Below are 23,565 nucleotides of genomic sequence, written 5' to 3' on the forward strand. Positions count from 1 at the left end.
GACGATGGCACTACACGATAAGCGGACTCGCTAAACGATGTGTGTGATGCGTTAAACGATAGGCGTCAGTGCTACACGATGAGCAACAGCAAGAGCATTAGGTGATAAGCAACAACGAGAGATCATTATGAAGCTATGCGATAGGGTGTAAACATTATGCGATGTGCGCAGCCGGTAGACGATAAGCGACAGTGAGAGGGCTGGATGATGAACGACAACGAGAGGGTTGGATGATGAGTGATAGGGAGAGATTAACTAAATGATGGAGCTATGCGATGAAGTGCAAGAGCTACAATGAACTAGACGACGGGCCAAGTGTTTATATGTTGCTGAGGCTTGCGGTATGCAAGGCTGATGAATTCACTCGGATAAGTGGCTAAACCGAGAAGAGGTTGAGCTTGAATTAGTAAGAGGTGGACAAATAGAGTTTCATGCAAGGAAGACAACTCAAACTTCATGCAAGTATGTGAGTGGCATGGAAGTAGGTGAATGGCAAGGAAGTAAGTAGTGGCAAAGCTTGGGGCAGACACTCAAAAAGTTTTTAAAGTAGGAGGTGTCTTGCATTGAAAGCCTTAAGAAATGAGAAGGATCGGTTCTTTTAGCCTATAAATACCACCACAAGGTGTCTCTTCAGTTCGTAACCCGAAATCCTCTTGAAAAACATTAGTAAGAGTGTTAGAGGGTAGATTCGGAGGAAGTCATGCATTGATCAAAAGGTTCCAAGAGGAGGAGATGCTGTCGGATAGTGAGGTCTAGAAGTAGCATCAACTTGGGACGAGGAATTCTCTCAAACTACTCATGAGTTTTGAGTGATTTCAAAGTCATCTGAAAGTTCTGAGAGTCTAGTTTTCAAGAAAAGGGCTTTCAGAGAAGAAGCTTCAAGGAATGAAGCTGGAGGGTGAAGAAAAGACAGAAGGGTCAAGCTCTCGAGTAAGCTTGAACCAGCCTTGATGATTTGAGGATTCCAGCCAAAATACGAGGATTTCTGAGCTAAGATTTTAAGGTAAGTTTCCTGAGACATTCTAGAACATGTTTGTAGAAGAACATATCTCGAAATAAGGTCTGGAACAAGCTTGTAGTTGAATCTGAAATTTAGGATTCAAAAGGGAGCTCAAGGAAACTAAGGAACTTCTAGAGAAAAATGTTCCTACCCTACCAAGGTGAGTGGTTTATTTTCAACTGTTTTCAATATAAACTATATGTTAAATTGTGAGTCTTTGGATGATTGTTGAGAATTTTCCTACAAGTATATATGTGTAACTTGTATGGTGATAAGAATACATCGTACGGGATGGTCAAGGGGTCATAGGGCCTAGTTCCTGAGCCTGTGGCGGAATCTCACAGGATGGTTATAGGGCCATAAGGCCTAGTTTCTGAGCCTGTGGGAAGTACCTCACGTGGGATAGTCAGAAGATCGATGGGTCTAGTTTTTGAGCCCATAAGAAGTAGATCTATGTACACATAAAGGGATTAACTGTCTACCGTGTATGTGTAGGGATAGCAGGAAACGGAAACGTTCGAGCCAGAGGTTTGCGAAAGAACCTCGTTGTGTTTGATTGACGCACTGTTTTTTAGCCATTTAATGTTAAATGTTGTAAGAGACCCTGTAAGTTGTTACCACTCACTAGGCTTTTAGAAGCTCATTCTTTTCTTTTATGTTTTCCTTCCCAGGTAGCGTAAAAGAGAAGTTCCAAGGTGCTGCTGAGGTCAAGGTCTGGCACACTACAGCCACACTTCCAGACTTAAGTTTGTTATTATGAGTGTTGTATAATTAGAGTTAGAGTTTTGTTAACATTATACTATTTGTAATAAAATAAGCTAAGCCAAGAGTTGTTGATATATTTCCTTGGCTGAGAGATTTGTAAGCAAAAATAAGTTGGAGTAGGCAGTAGGTATCACGGAAGGATGGTATCTACTATCCTCATGCCTCCTTCCAGGTGAGAAAGGTAAGCTCGGGAAGGATGGAATCTACTGTCCTCATGCCTTCTTCCAGGTGAAAAAGGTAAGCTCGAGAGGGGGTGTGACAGATAGACACTGATAGAAGTCTATCAGTGTCTATTAGCATCTATCATTGATAGTTCTAAAATTTTGCTATATCTTGTAAATATTTTCAACAATTTTACCATTTGAAATAATTTTCCTATAATAAATGCATTTTCTCTTTTCATCATTAGAGTAACATCAAAAATCGAATATAAATAAATATAAAAAAGGTAAAACTGTCCAAAAATAACACTAAAAGACCTTTTTGAAAAAAAATCAAATTTAAAGATATTTATGAAAATATATGGTCAAAGATAGGCTTTTTATGTACAAATCCATTTTTTGAACCAACCCAAAAATTCTGGCTATCCAAATGACCCAAATATGGTCTCCAACCCAATCCTTAAAATTGGGATGCGTTGAGTTGGATTATCGGGTTGTTTTTTTCCTTTTCTTTTTATTTACTGTATTTTTTATTAACTTAAAATACTTAAATTTATCTATAACACATATTAATAACTAAAATTTCATTAAAACTCAAATCCTAAATATCAAAATTCAAGATATTTATTACAAACTTCAAGCAAATATCATAATTGTATATATAGTTTTAATATTTATAGTTATAATATATATATATATATATTAATAATACTAGAAATTTGAGTTGGGTTAACCTAAATTTTTAAAAGTATAATAAGAACCCAACCCAACTCGAAAAAACAAAAAAAAATCAACCAAACCTAACTTGTTGGAGATTTGTTTAGTTGGTGTTATATTTTTCTAAGGCAATGATTTCTGCATATGTCACAAATAAAATCTTAACATCTCTCTGACATCAAAGTATCTTCCTGCAGATTATTTTCCTTATCTAGAAATATCCAGGTGTAATAATTTGTCCGATATTTTCCTTTATTGAGGTGTGAATTTTCTTTTCCAAATGGGGACTTGTTTCCTTTCTTGAATTTGATTATTAGAGTAGAATTATACTGATCATTTAGGGTTGCCGCTTTTGTAATTGAGCAAGTCGTTTTTTGTTTTGTGGTCGAATTGTTCATCTTGGTGTTCTTGCTCTTTGCTCATTACATTCCGTTGTACAAATTCTTCATCCATTGTGGGCACCGTTGTTGTGTAAATCATTCAAGAATGTAAAAACTATTCTATTTTAGGGAGAGCCTAAGGCACAGTTGAAGAGAAGGGATTCTTGGTCTTAGGGGGAGTCTAAGACTCAACTTCGGAGAAAGAGTTCTCCATCTTAGGGGATCCTAAGATTCATCAATGAAGGGAATTCACTAACTTGGTGGGAAGATAACAAGTCTCACACATTGTCGAAAGTCGAAGTGTTCAACACTAATATTACCAAATTTAGGAGAGCCTAAGTACATGTGAGAGGGAGTCTCACATCTAGGGAAGTCTAGGTGATCAATGAGTTGAGCTCTACATAAGTCGTTGTGGTAGTTATGTATTGTAGATAAATGTTGTGTTGTAAACTGTTTAACTCTTTGATACTAGTGGTTTATCTTTCTCGGACACATTGTCTCCCAGACTTAGGTGGATTTTACCGAACTGGATTACAACCTTCTGTGTCTCTTTAACTGCTTACTTGTTATTGATAATTTATTGCTACATTTGTTGTCAGTGCTTTCCTTTTAACATCTGCATTTGTGCGACGAGTCACCTCAGCGTTTTTTCACAACCCAAAATTAAAAACTAACCCAACCGAATCCTTATAATTTGGGTTGAGTAGTTTGGGTTGTTCGAGTTATTAGGTCATTTGAACACCCCTACTACTTTAGTCTTTGTAGTTTTGATTTTGGTTAATTTTGATCTATATACTTTCAACTTTAGTTTCATTTTGGTCCCTATACTTTCAAAATATTCATTTTGGTCCTTGTACTTTCAAAAAGTGACTATTTTGGTCCTTTCATTTTCATTTTTACTTTGGTATCAAAATAGTCACTTTTTAAAAGTTGATCAAAATGAAACAAAGTTGAAAGTATGAATCGGAGCTAAAAGCATAGGGACCAAAATGAATATTTTAAAAGTATAGGGACTAAGATGAACTAAAACTAAAAGTACAAAGACCAAAATAGTATTTAAACTAATAAATTAATAAAAAAAATTATTTTTTCACGTGTGTAGAGGAAGAGGGAGTATGGACTAAGTATTGCTCAATGATTAATAAAGTCCAAAATAAGGATGTAATTACATATATACCCATGTTCTTATAAGGTCCTAATCTCATTACTAGCATGATAACTTTCCTTTGGGGTGTTTGTTTCAAGGGTTAGGATTGGTTGGGTTAGACATCCTAAGCCCAACCCTGGTTTAGGTAAGGATCTAGAAAGCCTAGGTTTCCTAATTCCTACACCTTTTTTTCCATTGGTTTGAATAGTAAACACTATTTAAACCCATAGGTTACCTTTGGTTTTCTTTCTTTCTAATTTAATCTAGAAAGTTCGCCAGCCAACTTCTGGACACCACCTCTGGTGACTGTGGCTGGCAATCTCCGATCGCAGTCAGCCAACCTCCAACCGCCACCTTCGACAACTATCACCGACCAACCTCTAGCCACCAAGTTCGACCAACATTTTTTTCTAAATCATTTCAAAGAGGCCATTGGTTTAATTACAATAATATTTTTTTAAAATGCACTTTCTCTTTTCCTCTAATTACTTTTTCTTTTGGAGTTTTTTTCTTCTAAATTATTGTTATTATATTATCTTTTTGAATTCTCTCTTCCCTTCTTGGTTTAAAATTAACGTTTCCTTTATTTTAGGATATTTAATTTATTTTTTATTTTTCCTAGTTGAAAATCAATTATCTATAAATTGAGATCTCAAGTATATGTCGAATATACTGTTAATTAGTGAAAAATGAATATACATCGCATATACCATAGCTTTTTGTTTTTGCATGTTTACAAATGTACTAAAAAATGTAGATATACATTGAATATATTGTTTGAGTATAAAAAAATAGATTATACAAATTGTATTATTTGTGCACTTATCAAATATATACTGATTTGTTTATAGAAAATTCAAATATATAGTGCTATCTATACTATCTAAAAGGAGCTAAGTAGAAGAAACATTTTATTTCTCCTTTTACCCTTTTTAATTGATTATCATTGAGATATTTTACGTAATTTTACATTTAAATTATTAAAAAAATCTCATATTATCTCTAATATATATTTCACATTAAATAAAGAGAAAATAAATATAAAAATTCACATTTTATTCTTTAATCTCTAATTCACAAAAAATATTTTTTTTGAAGAAATCACATTTTATTTTTAATAATCTCTAATTTTCTTTAAATAAAGTATTTTTTTTAAATAAATAAATATATACTATCATGTAATCTCTTTTTATCCTGTAATCTCTTATTCACAAAAAAAAATCTTTTGTTTTAAATCACATTTTATCTCTAATAATCTCTAATTCACATTAAACAAAAGAAAAATCTTTTTAAACAAAATAAAATTAAATTATAATTTGATATCTAAATTTTCTATATAAATAGCTAATTTCAACCTCTCATTTTCCATCAGATATCTCCTCTCTTTTTAAAAAAAAAAAAATAAAAAAAAAATAAAAAAAAATAAAAAAAATTCAATGTTTCTTTTTCTTCTTTTAAGAAGTTTAATTTATCTCTTTTAAGTATCTCTTCTATCTTCTATGGGAAGATATCACCTCTCTTTTTGTTTAAGACATGTCATCTTTTTTAATTTTGTAAAAACATATAGAGTGATTTTATTTAACTTTTTTTATATGCTTTTGAGTTTTTCTATACATGCAAGAAATTCATCTACTGAACTTAACATATTGAAGAAGATGGAGAAAAAAAAAACCTTGCTTTTGAAGTTCAAGAAATTTCTCAAAGTTATCTTTTTAAATGAAATAAAATCAAATTATAATTTGAGAACTAAATTTTCTCTATAATTAACTACCTCTCATTTTCCATCACGTATCTCATCTCTATTTTTTATTTATATTTTGGTAACCAACTTTCTCTAGCTAACTTCTTTGCTTTCTTCTTTTTGTTTTTTGTTTTGTTTTGTTTTTTTTTTTTTTTTTTTTTTAAAAAAAATTGTTGTAGGTATTTTTTTTATTTTGTAAATAGCAACATTTTTCTTAGTGTTTATTTTTCTTCTTTAAGAAGTTTAGTTTCTTTGTTTTAAGTAGTTCTTCTATCTTCAGCAGGAAGATATCATCTATCTCTTTTTGTTTGACATATGTCATATTTTTCAATTTTGTAAAAACATATAGCGTGATTTTATATAACTTTTTTATATATATATTTTTTTATTTTTTTCTATACACGCATCAGATTCACCTACTTAACTTCACATATTGAAAATGATGGAGAAACGACTTTGCTTGTTTAAACAATTTAAAGGCAGACAAAGTGACAAAGAAGAACACGATTATTTTAATGCTTTTGTAATTTTTTTTATGTTTTATTTTTGTAAATACACACCAATGAATTTAAGAGTTTATAATAATTTTTTTTCCTATTTTTACATGCTTTTTTATTCTTTTTTTCTCTTTTCATTTTTTTAAGTACAAATCAATTCATAAAAAATTGAAATAAAATTTAAAATCAAGAAGAAGATCATTGCAAATCTAAAGAGATCAAGATTTTAGGTCTCTGTTTTCATAGGAAAAATTATATTTTTGTTGAAACTAAAATTTGAAAAAAAAAATGAATTTAGGAGAATAGTTAAATTATCTTTTTTTTTTTTTTTTTAACAAAAAGGAATAATTTTTAAATGTTATACAAAAATAGAAACCAATACTATTTTATCTTTGATTAAAGTTTGAAATTGAAAGGATAATTACATCATCCAAATCAATTAAAAAAATTTAATATAGATAAGATTATAATATAAAATAATACTTTGGTTTGAATTAAAGTTTAAAATGGAGAGGATAATCAATCATCAATTCCAAAATTAATTTAAAAAATAGAAAAAGAATTTGGCTTAATTTAAAATTTAGAATTAGGAGACTAACAAAACAAAAAAAGTTTTTTTTTTTTTTAAAAAAGAAAAAATTATCATGATATATATTTTCTTTATAAGATTCCCGGTTTAAATTAAAGTTTGAAATTAACAAGATAATCAAATCATATAAAAAAAATAACTCAGAGACTATTATCACGAAATTTAATGAAACATAAAAATAATTATTTTTGTTTAATTTAAGATTTAAAAGTAAGAGGGTAATTAAAACATCCAATAAAAAAGTTCAAAAATAAGAATAGATTATCACAAAGTTAAAAAATATATATTTGTTTAAATCAATGTTTGAAATTAAGAAGATACAAATTATCAAAATTAAAATTTAAAAAAAAAATTAGCTAAGAGATAATTATCACGAAATTTAAGGAATAGTAGTACAAAATTAGGAGGATAATCAATTCATCCAAATCCAAATATCAAATACATTTTTTTAACAAGTGACCATAAAATCAAAATAATAATAATAATATTTTTGTTCATATTAAAGTTTGAAATTAGGAAGATAATCAAATAATCTCGATTAAAATAAAACAAATTCTTTTACTAAGATATAATTATCACAAAATTTATATATTCTTTTATTTTAGTTTATATTTTCTTTTATACATGTTTAATTTATATATTCTTTTATAATACATTTTATACTCCATTAAAATACTATTATTTGTCCTCATCCAACTCCCAAATTTTTATAAATGTTTTTTCATGACTTATTAAAAAATAAAAATCTCTTAATCATAAATTAAAGTTGTATTATTAAGATTTTAGAACTAAGTTCTCTTTTTAAACTTTATGCAACACGTGCAAGGCACCACTATAAAAAAACACCCTTTCTCGACACTTGAAATATCCGAAAATGGTAAAAACACATCGAGAAGTCAACTTTCGACGATTAAATAGTCGTGGGATGTTTTGTCGGGATATACTCATCGGGAGATCATCTCCCGACGTATGCATACTATGGGGAGTTAGCCTAGTTTACTGCGTCGGGAGTTATGGACTTCCAATAGATATATAAAAGTTGTCAGGAGTTTGATTCAGAAACCCAATTTCTAAAATTAAACTCCCAAAGATTTACTAGCCGTCAGGAGATAGTAGAATTCCCGATGCACTCATCCGAAAATAGTGCACTATCCAAGTATTTTTTTCTTTTTTCTTTTTTCTCTTTTTAATTTTGATCTGAATAACCTAACATTTAAAACATTATTAAACACATCAAACGTATTCACATAAAGAACAAAACGTATTCACATAAACAAACAAACAAAGTCGATAGTATTCTTTATAACACAAAAGAGAGAAAAGTTAGCAAAGATGGTCTATAAAACAAATGTCTTGATGAATACATAGAAGAAAGTTTGATGACATCTCCAAATGACATCTCCAACAACATCTCCAACATCTCCAATAACATCTCCAAAACGGTAGTTTACCTACAATTACATTAATTAAAGGACATTATTATACATATCAAGATTAAATGTAAGAAGAACTCTCAACCCCTCATTTGAAAACTAATCTCAATCCACCCCACACAACATTCAAAATTTATAAACTTCCATAAACAAACAAAGAAAAAATCCTATAATCCTACAAAACAAAGAAAATCCTATAATCCTACAAAATAAAGAAAATCCTATAATCCTACAAAACAAAGAAAATCCTATAATCCTACAAAACAAAGAAAATCAACACACTTCCAATGCTACATGTTCTCAACCTTAAACCTCCACAAACACACAAAAAATTCCAAGTTGAACTCCAAAATAGGTATAACTAATCTCAACTCACCCGACACAACATTCAAATTTCATAAACCTCCCCAAACACATACAAAACTCCACAAACACACAATGAATGAATCCTTAAATGCTTAAATGAACAAATGACTTGAACGTGCAGAGATAACCATAACTCAAACTTTATCTAATCAGTTTCTAGTTACTATATACAAACTTCAACCTTTGCAATTTCCATTTACTATATACAAACTTCAACCTCAACAATTTCCATAGATCCAAAAAGATGCTCTAGAAAATAAAAAATAAAAGGAAAAGGAAGTAAAAACAGTACGTTAACAATTTTCAACAACAAAATTTCTAACACAATAAGATGACAACGTCTTCGACTCGCTGATTTCAAGTTCATAATCACTTTCAAGAACATAGATTTCAAGTTCAGAATCACTTTCAATTTATTAGGAATTTTAGGATAAAATAGCAAAACTTAAGAAAAATAGATCACTTACCCAAAATCAAAATTAAGTCAAATAAACAAAACCCGTGGCGCTCAATGAAGATGTCCAAAAAGCTCGATGAAGGGAAAAAAAGGAACAAAATCATAATTAACAAAAAAAAAAAAAAGGAAAAAAATAAAGCACTTATCCAAAAAAGCACGAAATCTGGCAAGAGAGACGGCGACCGTGCTCGATTGATCACCACACGACGACCCTATCTTGAGGATCGACAGGCAACAACGATGATCGACTGAAGGGCACCAACGAAAGGCATTGCGACAGAGATCGGCGAAGAGAAATTGCTCAAAATCCTAGTTGCGTTTGAAGATCGATTTCCAGATCTGTGATGGATCTGGAATTTTTAAAGGGTATCTTACAATGCTCAAAACGCTAGCATCAGGAGTTATGTCTAACTCCCGATGCCATAAATTACTCGTTGGGAGTTCATATAATCTCCTGGCGTTGTAATATGTCAGCATCAGGAGATATGTATCTTCAAACTCGATGTCGCATGATGATGTGAAGCCTATCTCTCGATGCCATAAAACTAGTGGCAGGAGTTATACATCTTCAAACTCTTAGGCCCATCATGAAAGATGTGAAGCGTATCTCCCGACGACGTAAAACTAGCATCTGAAGTTACGCACAACTCCCGACGCATTAATTAACCCATTGGAAGGTAGGCCATATTTAACTAGAACTCCCGACGTTGGTTACACGTTGTCAGGAGTTATAAGTAACTCCTGACGGTTATTTTATGGCATCCGAAAATAGTGTATCTCCCGACTAGTGAACTCCCGATGATGGTCTTTCACGTCGAGAGATCTGTCTTGTTCTTGTAGTACACGTACTATCAAACTAGTATATATCAATTATACCTTATTTTCTCCTTCAAAGTTTCTCGTCGATTCTTACTTTCATTTATGAAGGCAAAAATTTTCGGATTTTTGGAGATATTTTCCTTACTGTATAGGTTTTGAAAAGAAAACTATTTTGAAAAATTCAAAACCACCAGAAACTTCTTTTACATATTGAGAGCTAAAAAAATAAATTGGCCTACATTTTTGTGTAAATTAGTAGCTCATTAGACTACAATTATATAATTAGGTATATTTATTTAGGCTATATGTATAGAAAGTTCCAACTTAATTTAACATTTTCATTTTTTCAATTTAATTAGGCAATTTTCATTTTTGTGTAAAATAGTAGCTCATTAGGCTACAATTGAATTTAAGACTGAAATCCTAGTTTATTTCAATTTGAAGTTAACATGTTACGAAAAAAAATTGATCACTTCCAAATCAGTTAGAGTGATAAAAGTCTATGAAATTATATCTCAAAACCTAGTAAAATCAAAATACCAAATTATTAAAACAATAAATTAACAAAATTATAAATTTAGTCACATCTCTATTTCATTTTAAAAAAAAAAACAAACATTTTTTAAAAAAATTTTTAGTTTATTTTAAACTTAACCATACTAAAATAATTAAAACGATAAATTTGAACTAATCTAAAATCTAACAATTGATTAAATACAAGAAACTATTTCTCAAACTCATGATTTATAAATTTGTGTAGACTTCTTAAACCCCTAGTAGAGTTCGAAAAACTGTATTCCAAACACAATTTTTTTAAACTCGGACTATCTAAACCTCTTTGTCTAACTTCAGACTTAATATTCCCAGGTTAAGATTTCAAACTTGGTTGAGGTTGAATTGGGTTGGCTTTATAATTGATGGATATTTATTCTCTAAAAAGGGGTAATTGAAAATTTATTGATGTCATACGGTGTCGTTTTGCAGGTCTAAAACCCAGAAAAATGGGGTATGGTCCCCAATATTCCGGATTACGAATTCCTCGAACTGTTGTAGCGGCCTTCGGGTAAAACGCCGGAGAAGACGAAAATGACCGCCGGATTACCATTCACAGTCGCAGCTGCTCCAAAACCGTTCTTTCAGTTTCAGATTACTCATCATAATAATATCCGTTCAACCGAGACGCATACTCGAATTCATAGCATTCGATCCCAATTGGCTTACAGTTCTACGCCACTCCCCTTCTTCTCTGTGAGGAAGACTCACTCAATTTCAGATTCACCACTCTTTTCATTGGCATGTGCCTCTTCTTCACCTTCTCCTTCTCCCAGAAGATACACGCCTTCAACCAGGCTCTACGTCAGTGGTTGATTTTCTTTCTCCCAATTGTGTATTTACGCCTAATTTTGTTTGAGACAATTTGGATTTGTTGAATGATTCCAACTTCACGCCTGCAGGACTTTCATTCCGGACCACTGAAGAGAGCTTGCGAAATGCTTTCAAAAGCTTTGGCCAACTTGTAGAAGGTCGTCGACTAGTACTGTGTTCTGAACGTCCATTTTGTCTCAATACTTGATATCTGGCGCTAACTGCTATCAATTGTTATAAATTTCAGTCAATTTGGTGATGGATAAAGTAGCCAATAGACCAAGAGGATTTGCCTTCCTCCGTTATGCTACTGAAGAAGAATCTCAAAAGGCTATCGAGGGAATGCACGGCAAGGTAATTTAAATGCTCCATCTTTGCAATCGATACTCTGTCTTATATCTTCTAAATGAGTGTAGTTTTCATAATGCATATTGTTTTCTTATGTGTTATATACTATATATTATCCTCTCAATCGCCAAAATCCACTTAAAATTCTCTTTTCTTATCCACTGTGATTTTGTGATGCATATGGCTAGCTGTCTAGAAGTATATCTCATTTGGTCATCATCTCTAGCTGAAGACAGTAGATCCATCTATAAGAACTCTAAAGGATGACTATAATCTAGAAATTGCGAAGTTAACTCCATTAACTGTCATCTTGAGCAAGCCTCTCAGTATCTATGATATAAAATCACAGAAATTAGAATCTCCAGTTTAGGCATTACACAAAGCAAGAGACGTTGAAATTCTCTATAAATTTAGCTAGAGACTAGATGTCTAGGTAGGAAGAGGTGGATGCAATAGATTTAAGGTGGCATTAAGAAGATATAAAGTAGCGTTCATCCAGTTATTGTTAATCTTGCTTCCTTTCCCAGCTGTGGAAAATTAACACTGTTATACCTTCAAACGAAAAAATGAACTGCTTCAGTGGATAGTTAATAGTTGAATGCTGATCTAAGCATTTGTTATTATGAACCTGATGACTTTATTTTATTACATTAGTGAATGTGTATATATCAGTAGGTAGATTACTTGTTAGTTGTTACCGTTAGATTAACATTGTTAGGAGGAACAAATCCAATTAACTGAACCCGCTGTAGCAATCAAATTTCCGTTTTGCTACATGCAAAGCCTTGGATGGTACTCAGACTCACCAAAGCTTTATACATGAGCATTGGCTCTTCCCCTGTCTCCTGAGCAAAATGAAACTTACCAGCAGGAAGTAACTAATTCTCTCCCTTTTCCTTTCCTTCCCAAAGCTCTCCTATTTACGATCACTTACCTATGAAACTGACTAGTTCCAACTAGCTTTGGCTAAGGGGAAAGGTGTTCAAAGCGAAAGCACTGGTGTTTTCTAAATCTTCAAAATAATTTTTATCATTTAACTAAATACCATGAAAACTTTGGAAATTATTTTGAAGTAATTTTTTCATTTTTCTGGAAGTGATTCGAACTCAATAACATTGGTGGTCATTCTCGTCTTTGGCCTTCATATTATAAGTAAATCATGTGGGACGCTTAGGAGGCCTATCAAATACTGCTTAAACCAAAATATCGAAGGTTTCTTGAATATTTGGCATGTTCTACTTCTACATACTTAATCGTAATAAAATTCAGTATAGTTTTAACTTGGACTTGGAAGAGAATTGATTAGAGAAATATCATGGTTAAACCCTAATTGCTGGCTTGACTTGTCATAAACCGATCACTGTTTAATGAACAAGTTATATAAAAGGATTTATTTTTAATTAAGTTCAAGCAACACTAGATTCAATAAGTTCTCGTTTCTAGCGAAAAAATTGTATATCAGAGTTCCACAACTAGCAAAAGTACTGTTAAATATGAGGGACTTTTTGGCCTCGAGGTTTCCTCCAATTTGTAGTGACAACTATGTTTGTCGAAGTTAACAGTCAAAGAACTTATTCCCAGGTTTATTTGATGGATATACTCTCCCCACCTCTTCTCATTGGGAAGCATGAATTGATATGATATTCTCTTCTCGGATTCCATGGATAAAATTCCGATGCTACCTCAAGAGAAAAAGGCTACTTTTGAAATCAAGCCTATAGCCGGGAGGGTTTGTTCTATGCCAACTGATTGTGAGGGATTTTTTTTCTTTTATTTTATTTTAAAATCTAAATAAAATAAAAAGAGAATCTGTGATGATCTTCGTCTTAAATTTTGTTGGTGCAAAGTATTTTCAATCATTGAATAGTAGCATTGTGAGCTAATAGGGGAAACTTTGGTTTAGTTTCTGGATGGCAGGGTGATTTTTGTGGAAGTTGCAAAATCCAGATCGGAGCTTCGCCAAGGCCTCAAAGAAAACTCTAGCTAACGCTGCTAGTACATAGGGATCATTGTTTCCCTCAAAATTCACATTCATTTTTAAAGGAGCCGTTTAAATATAAATAATATATACATGGACGGTCTCTGCATTGTCGTTATTGGTATGAGAAAGCTTGATCTTGATTGTGTATAATTATGATGTAGTCAAAGTGTATTTCAGGAACAGCGTTTTCTGTTGAAATTAATGATATTAATATTTGGGATTGGTCAAGTGGCTCACCTAACCAAATATGAACTTCTGAGGCATGAATTATGGTCAAAGATCACAGATTGAAACAAGAATATGAGTGCTTTGCTTAAATCCTGAGCACGGATTTTTAGAAATATTAAGAGGAATTTTAGGGATGTCCATACCAGACGCATACCCGTGAGGAGAGTGTGGGACATAATTTGAAACAAACAAGGAGAGCCCTCCCGTTCCGTCCCTGCTAAATTCTCTCCTTAGCAAAAAAAAATATGCTCAAGGACAAGTCGAAGATTCCCCTTGTAATCACAAGAACCTGCGAACTTCCCAATTTAAATTAAACGAACCATCACTTAGTTACATGATATTCGCTATCTAGTGATATGGCAGTCATGGATGGATAGGTATTAGAAAATACTTCCTTATGTATTGGCAACAAGTTTTAAGTGGAGAACAAAGGGGGGATTTTCCCATTACTTCGGATCTGTGTTGTGTTACTTTAGTCGAGAGTACGAAAGTGAATAAAATAATTTTTGGATTAATAACACAGTGTTTAAGATTGCCACTGATTGGATGCTTGGAAGCTAGATTCATTTGTCCTGAAAGTGCTCTTTATTCTTCATCTTCAGGAAGATTAAATATTTGACCGTTAAATAATTTTGGCCTTCAAATTGAACCATCTCCACCAGGAAGTTGAGCCAAGTTTGTTCAAAGATTAGTTAACATTTAATCGTATCTCTCTCTTTCAAGCTCTATTCGCCGAGAAATAAAATTTTTCCATTATGAAGATGTAAATAAAAACTCCAAAAATAACGTTTGCAAATATGTCAAAAGTCATGGAGTAACACCGTTCTGTTTTACAGAATGAATGATTGTCACTCATATATCCCNCCAATGTTAAATCAAACTTCGCTCCTCCTGTTTTTTTACTTTAGATGTGATATGCTACAAATGAGGCATCCATTTTTTCATCTCAAGCAAAAGAGAGAACTCAGAAACCCATGTCAGAGCATCGTGGTTATTTGCTTTCTATGGACCTTAAATCTGTTGCTGGACCAATTCCACTATGATTTTGCAGAAGCTACGTTACGAGCATACTCGAGCTCTCCGACCTTCTCTCTCTTCTGAAACAATCAGCACAGAGCTTGTCTCTCTCTGAGCCAAGCATCTCTTGTAAGGCACAAACCCTTTCTTACTCTCATTTGCATTACCTCTTCCTATCGAAGAAGGCACTTGACATTCTACTTCTGGACTCTGGGTTTCATTTTTATCCTTACTGGGGGAGCCAGAACATGAATCCGCACAAGAACTCTCCAGGGAATTGTCATTTTGGATCCTTTCTTCCATAACATGGTCAGTACATGTTCCAGTTGAAGTTTGATCAGATGGAGCAAGATAAAAATACGGTACATTTTGATACAAAGACCAACAAGTTTGAGGAGCATTTGGCATCGCCTTAACATAGGGGACACTTTTGTCCTGATTCCCTAACGCTAATGTAGGTGCTCCATCAGGTGACATATTCCAATCACCATTGTTATCCATTCCAAGAGCTAAACTTACATCCATATGTTTTGAAGGTAGGGTCTGAACAGGCTTCTCAGCATACACTTTACACTTATTCTTACTGTCACCATCAAATGCTAACGATTTAGTGAATTCAAAACCATGAGGGGATGGTTGCTTCTCATCAGTTACCATTACAGTCCTTCCAAAAAGCTTTATGCTTCTAACAGAAGTATGCAACTTGTTATCCACTTTCTTACATGCTGATCCTGGCTTGAATTTCTGAACGATTAGGCAAGAGCAAAACAGAGAAAAAAAAAAAAAAAAAAAAAAAAAGTCAGATCCTAGATATCAAGTTCATAGAGGAAAGAAAGTGCAAGATTAAGACGGCATTTTAAATTACCAGAGTTAAGAAGTCTTCTGGAAACCGCTCTGAGGATGATTCGAGCGATAGCATTCCTTTTTCTTCTCCTCCATTTGATTTTGATGGTGGGTACAGCTCCCCCTTCTTAACAGGAGAAAGTCTAGTTGACTGCATGTCAACAGCTTGCGAAATAGGTGATTGGCATCTATTATGTTGCTCCGAAACCGCAGAAATTTGATCATCTGAACTGAATGCAGTCAGTACAGAAGTGGGGGATTGGGTCTCTTTTTCAGCAAGTGAGAGGTTTGGGGATGGAGACCTCTCTGATTCTCTTGCAACTGATATTGCCTTGAGAGAATCGACCGCTTTGCGAGGGTAAGGATGCAGTGGCTTCCTTTTCGGTCGAGGTGGAGGAATCTCAATTGGGTTAATGGAGCTCTCATTGCTACCACTAGACTCTCGCACTACCTGAAACACAACAAAAGACAACATAAAACTTCGGGTGAGAATGGTTGCTCAAAACGTACGTGTAAGTGTAAAAGGTTTGGTGACAATCTATTTTGGTGAAAAAAATTCACTATCATCCCCTTCATATTTTGTTTGGTAATGATTTTATATTTTTGGGGTACTAAAACAAAAGGCATTTTTGACCTTAGAGAAGAATTTCTGAGCATGGCTTCGGATCTGAACAGCTGTTTTGGTGCCTACATGTTCTGCAGGAAGATCAAGGTAACACTAAATGATGGGTTGGGTGGGTATTGCAAATACTAGATTCATACAACTGATTTCAAACTGCCTTACCTTTGATCTGACGCCATCCACGACCATAGAGTTTCAGAGCTTCAAGGAACCTCTGATGCTCTTCCTCTGTCCATTTTTCCCTTTGTTTTGAAATAGTGTAGGGCTTCCTAACCTGTTCATACCATTAGAATTCCATTACAATTCAGAGCTAAGGCCTTCCAGAAAAGAAAAAGAAGTGAAGAAATCATAGAAGTAAATGTTGTTACCTTCAATGCATTTTCATTGCCATAGGAAGATAGGGAGCTAACTCGCATCAGTGGATCCAATTGTGTCCCATCATTGGAAAGGCAATTATTAGCTGCAATTGAGCCGTTTGACAGTGTGCCTTCATTCTTTTCCTACATTCCATATTGAAATAATAAAAATCAAAAGTTAGAGCCCACCAAAAATTGGAGCTAATAATTCTAAAATTCCATTGTCAACTAACACATTTCATAAACGATAAACGTATAACCCTTGTAACAATGCAATGCATAGTTCAATGTGTTAGGCAGTAAAATAAAAGTGAAGCCTGTAGGAGCACTTAGCAGCACAAAGCAGAAGTAGGGGAAAAGATTAACTTTATGACTACAATCCACCAACAAAGAAGGAATCTTATAAACTACATGAGAATCTATTGGTGCCACCCAGTACGATTCAAGCAATAAAAAACCAGAACCATATGAGTAAGAGGACAAGATTTTGGCTCAATTATGTAGTCAAATACTTCAGTAAAGGACGGAGCAACAGGGGTTAGGTTACTAAATTGGCAAGGAGATTTTTTTTTTCCTTTTTCTCTGAAAAAGAAAAAAAAGATACCACCAAGTGAGATATGAGTACTAAAGAACAGGAATGAATTGGGAAGTCAAATCCAGACAGAGGGACGCTCGTACCAATCAATCAACTCCCACACAGAAAAATTCCACGAAAAACAACAAGATGGGGGGGAACCAGTGTGTAGGATTTTACCTGGACACCCATTAGCGCTGGCAACAAAACTGGCGAGGAAGTTCGATCTCAGAGTTCAGCAAAAGGGCCTGAAATTTAAAAAAAAAAAAAAAAAAAAAAAAAAAAAATGATCTTTAGGAATTAATCAGAAGGCCATAGGGTACCCCCAAAAACCACCAGTTCCTAAATTAGTTACCAAAATTGAAGTTCTGTAGAGACCCAGTAGAGAGAAAATAAGGAAAGATTGAAGTAAGAGAGAGCCAGAATAGAGGAATTATAAAAAAGAAAAAGAGTAAAGAGTAGAAAGAACAAACCTGGTAAGTCGATTAGGAATGGATAGAATCTGGGAAGAAGAAGAAGAAGAATCGAGAGCAGTAGAGAGAAAAGCAGGAGATGGGATTTGGGAGAGAAGACACAATAAAAAAACATAAAAAGAAAAGAGAAAGAGTCAGGAGAAGAGGAAGGAAGAGGAGAGGGTGACACGTCAGACGCATATATTTTGGGAGTTTTATTAATTCCACATGGAAACCTCCAGAAGGCTTTCTAAATCTTGTGGCTGAGCTTCCACTTTGCCACGTACACGCGTCACTCTCTCGCCCCACCTTTTTTTTCCCCCTTTTTTCACCATTTTTTTTTTCAATTTCATATTTTAAAAATTACAGAAAGATATTTGAGAAATATATTTGTGGAAGACATTGAAGCCTGAAGAGAAGGGTGGGCGGATATATCATCATAAAAGGCCAAAGTTAAGAAATATAAAAATTAATAAATAAATAATAATAATTAATTATAATTAACTGAAAATTAGATATTTTAGGGTGGTGTTGACAGGTTTGGGGAGATGGGGAGGAAGGTATTATTTCCATTTTCCACGACCAATCCGACTCCTTCTTTTTCACTTTTTTTCCATTTTCAATGTGTTCCTATTCCTACGTCCAAACACTCCCTATCTTATTGCCACTTTCTTCTCTTTCTTCTTTTTTTTTTTTCTCCACCAAGTTTATTTACCCATCTTTTTCTATTTCTTTTTCCCAACTTAATTTACACTATCTTTCTTTCTTTTTTTTTCCCCCCCTTTTAATTATTATCCATTACTCTATCTTTGGGTGTCCCTTTCCCTCTTATTCTAAAAAATGGATTAAATTACAAGTTTTATTCTTAAAATTTCAATCTTTTTTAGGTTTTTGAATTTAAAATATCATGTTTAGTAAATCGATTCTATTAATTTAGCCTTGATCACATCCTAGAAACTTTTGAATTGTTTTCCAATTTGTAAAAACAAATAAAAAAAAATCTAAAGTTATTTTTTAGTCTTGAAAACTTCGATTGATAATCATGGTAAAAAAATGTAGATGGATTAAACTTAATTTTTAAAAGTAAAAATAAAAAATCAAATGTTTATCAAACGTGAATTTAATTTTGTTTTGATTCTCAAAACATGGGTAGAAAAGTAAATAACAAACCAAATAAACTCATAGGTGGAGAAGAAGTAGCATTTACACACTAAAATTTATTAAAAACAAAAAAAAAAAAAAAAAAAAAAACATGATAAAAGAAAATTTTAACCAAAAGTATAATTTAGAAAAAAAAATCAAAATTTCAAAAAATATATTCTCTTAATTATCCGTTGGCTTTCTCGACCCAAAGAAGTCCTTTTCTCTCATGGAATATTTATTTTTCCTTAACAAGCAAAAAAGAGAAAAAAGAAAAAGATGTAATTTCATTAATGACGACGAGAAAAAGAGATGCAATTTTCGATTTATTGTTAAAGCAATAACTTTCTTAAAATTGGGTACATTAATAAGAGGTGGAAAACCAATCATTTGTGAAATCTAAAATTTTGCCTAAAACTATCCTTTTGCCCTATTGTAAAAATAAATAAAAAAAATTAATCTAACATAAATATTAGGAAAATTTTTACAAATAGAAAAAATATCAAATTATTTACAAAAATAGCAAAAAAAAAATACCGATAGATACGGATAGACTTCTATCTGCATCTACAATGTTTATCAGTAATAAATATCTATAAATTTTTATCATTTATAGATATTAATAGACTTTTATCATCCTTTATATAAAAAAAAAATGTTACTATTTTGGATAAAAAAAATCCTTAACTTTCAATTTTTGAAAATTTCTCAAAGATTACTGTAAATTTTTTTTGTTAATAAAAGAAAGCACATTTGATTCTTGTGGTAGTAAGTCAAAGTAATACATAGTTTTTATATGATTTGAAAAAGGAAAAAGAAATGTGATTTTTTTTTTTCCCTTGAAATTATTGAAGAAAGATTTAGAAATAATAATATCCAATGCCTTGTCCTTATGGAGGCAGAGAAATAGGAGAGAGGAAAGTAAAGTTAGATTAATGTGTGAACAATCTTTGTTGTGTGTTTTGTCTTTACTCTTTGTGTATGAAATTGAATCCCACCACTTATTGCCTCTCTGTCACTTCCTCCCATGAACCCTATGATTTTACAACAACTCAAAACACTTACATCACATCTTCTCCATTCAAAATCTCTCCCCTTTTGTTTTCCCCTCAAAAAAATCATTAGATTAGATTTTTTTTCAGTGGAAATCACTATTTCACACTATGCATATAGCTCTATAGTCCTTCTCCTAAATGATTGAAATAGTACTCTTCCATTGTCTAATGTGCTTTCAAGTTATAATTTATTTCTATCTTAAAAATAATAATAATAAAATATTTTTAAGTCCCCATTTAATTACTATTTTTTTTAAAAAAAAAAAAATCAAACCTATTTCATTCTATTTTTTACTTTGATTTATATCTTTTTTAAGTAAAATAGTTGAATTCTTAGCCATATTCTAATAATAAAAATAACTTTTGAAAAACTATGGGCTTGTTTGGTACTCATTTTGTTTTTGAAAATTAAACCTATAACCACTACTTTCTCCTCCAAATTTCTTCCTTTGTTATCTACTTTTCACGAATGGTTAAAAAAAAAGACAAGATTTTGAGAACTAAAAAAAATTGATTTTAAAAAGTTGTTTTTGTTTTTATTATTATTTTTTTTTAATTTGGCTAAGAATTCAACCATTATACATAAGAAATATGCAAATCATGGTAAGAATTGTAGATGATATAACCTTAATTTTCAAAAACAAAAACTAGAAATATGGTTACCAAATGGAGCCTATATTTTTTAATTTTCAAATTTTGGTTTTGTTTTTTTAAACTATTGATAAAAAGTAAATAACAAAGTAATAAATTTGGAAGTGGATGTATTCATTTTCAAAAACAAAATGGTTATCAAACGGGGCCTAAATTATCAAATTTTTTTTTTTTGGGCTAGTTGCATAAATGGAATTCAAGTCTAAAATAATAGAATATGTAATATAAAAATAAAATAATTGCATATATAAAACAAAAATGGTAAAATACTAAAAAGTCCACGTCTAGCCTTCATTTTTCTCGCTTCTTTCCGATTTTCTCAAATTAAAAGCTATCATCGATAGTTGCTATCAATGATAGCCACTAATTGCTGCTATCAGTGATAGCTTTCAATTTGAGAAATATTAATACAATATTGAAATATTAGCTTTCAATTTATTATCAATTTATCAAGTGACTATCATTGATACATTTTCATCAATTGGAATCAACCTTGAAATATAAACACTTAAGACAATCAGTGGCTATCAATAATAGAATTTTATAAGTAGTTATCAACATTGAAAGAAAACCAACTTCTTTGAAAGATTGAACTATATCAGTGATGGAAAACTATTAGTGACTATCACTAATAGACTTTCATAAATGACTTTTAACTTTGAAAGATTAACACAGTAGCTATCATTAATAATCTTCTATCGTGGCTATCATTGATAACAGTTATCAGTCGCTATCCTTGATAGATTTTCATCAATTAAAATTAACCTTGAAATATTAACACTTAAGGCTAGAAATAATAGACTTGTATAATTGGTTATGAACTTTCAAAGAAACTCGATATAATAGATATCACCTAACTTCTATCACCGATATCACTAATATCCCTCATATCGCAATTATCAATGATAGCTTCTTTCACTGATAATATGCTATCAATGATCTCGCTGATATCATGCTATAAGTGGTAGCTCTCTATCATCGATAACATGCTATCAATGATAACTTCTATCATCGGTAACATGCTATTAGTGGTAGCTTCTATCCCCAATAACGTGCTATCAGTGTTAGCTTCTATCACCGACAACATGCTATCAGTGGTAGCTTCTACCAGTGATAGCTACTGACTACCTTATTGTCCATTTTCATGTCCTTTTCAAACATTCGTACGATCCCTCTTTTGATACCTCTCAAGGGCACTTCTATAAAAATAGCAAACAACCAAACCAGACTCTTATTCTTCGTTTGATTTTGTCCATTAGAATTAATTAGGGTTTTTTTTTCATCCGAAGATAATCTTTTCGTTGGAAACGAATTGACCTCAGGTTTTGTCCACCGACATTCATTTTAAGCCATCAAGTCGACCATGGGAGAAACTGGTGTAATATGGCTTCAGAGAAGTTTGGACCCCGACTACCTAAGAGTTTAGACCCGAAAATTTCACTAATACGACTGGTAATCTTCTATCATGGCTATCACTGATAGCAACTATCAGTCGATATCATTGAATGATGCTATAAGTGATTATCACTGATAGACATTCATCAATTAGAATCAACCTTGAATTATAATCCTTAAGGCTATCAATGACTATTAATGATAGACTTCTATAACTGGTTATCAACTTTCAAAGAAACTCGATATCTAGATATCGCTTAAGTTCTATCATCAATATCAGTAAGATCCCTCATATCGTGGTTATCATTGATAGTTTCTTCAGCAATATCATTGTATTGTTATCAATGTAGAAAGATATCATTGATAGTAGTTATGTATGTTTTTTTGATAGTCTAGTGGTAATGTTTTGATATTTTTTGTTGTTCGAATTTGATATTCATGTTATACTTGTTTGTATATACATATGTTACTAATTTTTTTTCTTTCCAAATAACGTCAGTCTATAATGGCAGAGTTACCAAACTTCATCCTCAACAATCTCTAGAGGAAACTCAGAAAGGCTTGATGCATTAATCACCAAATTTAATACAATCAATGACAATTGATGTACTCATCAACATCGTCTTCTTGCCATTCAATTTGCGAATCTATAAATTCAGCGACAAACATCTCCTAGTTTCTATCACTTCCACTTCCATGAAAATAGCATATTAGAGGCGATTGCAAACTGATCTATACACTAATCTATACATCGCAAGATTAATCTATACATTAATCATTAGACATTAGAAGTGACTCTCGTAACTCTAGTCTGCATGATTTTTGACGTTGATGAGGGAAAAGGTTAACACGAGGTTTTGATAAAAGTGCATAAGAAATTGGTGAAGAATCACCATGAAAAATCAGTCAAAAGTCGAAGAATTCCACAGAGAAGAATTGAGAAGAAGGGGGACAATAAAAGAATTGAGAAAAGGGAGAATATAGCAATACGTGCGCGAGGATGAAGCTGATACAAATCGATAAAATGGAGAATATCGGAAAATCGAACGCAGATATATTTTTTTTTCTATTTCAAATCAAGGAAATTTTTAATTATGGTATTAACAAAAAGTGACTATATTTGCAATTTATTTTAAATATTATTAATACCCTAGAATACTATCCATCGCAATAGCTCTATTTTTTTTTTTTTATTTATTTTAAAATTCACTTTCACCTTCGAAGAATTAGGAAATTTTCCTGTAGTGTTAATTTTTTTTTATTTTTTCAACCGATTTCGGTGCAGCATGATTCGTGGTTTTATATATTAATCTGTGCATTGACCACTAACTTGACTAAATTTATCAAATGAAAATTTTCATTTTATTTAATTAAAACGTGGACAATGAATAAGGCAAAAACTACAATGGTCAACCCTCAACAGCCAAGTGCATTTAAAAGAAAGAAAAAAAAAAAGAAAAAACCAA

At 32.1% G+C, this 23,565-nt stretch overlaps 2 protein-coding genes across 4 annotated transcripts; one reads left to right on the forward strand and one right to left on the reverse strand.

The window, feature by feature from the left end:
* The first annotated feature begins 11,048 nt into the window (after nucleotides 1–11,048).
* Nucleotides 11,049–22,757, forward strand: LOC120083394 (organelle RRM domain-containing protein 6, chloroplastic). Of its 3 annotated transcripts, none has more exons than XM_039039146.1 (4): nucleotides 11,049–11,435; nucleotides 11,527–11,595; nucleotides 11,685–11,791; nucleotides 22,599–22,757. In XM_039039146.1, the coding sequence occupies exons 1-4, from the start codon at nucleotides 11,159–11,161 to the stop codon at nucleotides 22,641–22,643; spliced, it is 498 nt and encodes a 165-aa protein (XP_038895074.1). In that variant the 5' UTR covers nucleotides 11,049–11,158; the 3' UTR covers nucleotides 22,644–22,757. The 3 variants fall into 3 exon arrangements, with proteins under 3 accessions (XP_038895074.1, XP_038895073.1, XP_038895072.1); XM_039039145.1 differs by lacking the exon at nucleotides 22,599–22,757 and adding an exon at nucleotides 13,367–13,659; XM_039039144.1 differs by lacking the exon at nucleotides 22,599–22,757 and adding an exon at nucleotides 13,689–13,994 and having other exon boundaries at nucleotides 11,054–11,435.
* On the reverse strand, nucleotides 15,004–17,965 carry LOC120083393 (protein REVEILLE 7-like). Its single transcript, XM_039039143.1, has 7 exons — nucleotides 17,880–17,965; nucleotides 17,587–17,654; nucleotides 16,845–16,976; nucleotides 16,639–16,750; nucleotides 16,489–16,550; nucleotides 15,877–16,305; nucleotides 15,004–15,755 (listed from the first exon to the last, which is right to left on the reverse strand). Exons 2-7 carry the CDS (start codon nucleotides 17,596–17,598, stop codon nucleotides 15,054–15,056), a joined length of 1,449 nt encoding a protein of 482 aa, XP_038895071.1. The 5' UTR covers nucleotides 17,599–17,654; nucleotides 17,880–17,965; the 3' UTR covers nucleotides 15,004–15,053.
* Nucleotides 22,758–23,565: the final 808 nt, after the last annotated feature.

Source organism: Benincasa hispida, chromosome 8 (genome assembly GCF_009727055.1).
Source record: "Benincasa hispida cultivar B227 chromosome 8, ASM972705v1, whole genome shotgun sequence".
NCBI lineage: Eukaryota > Viridiplantae > Streptophyta > Magnoliopsida > Cucurbitales > Cucurbitaceae > Benincasa > Benincasa hispida.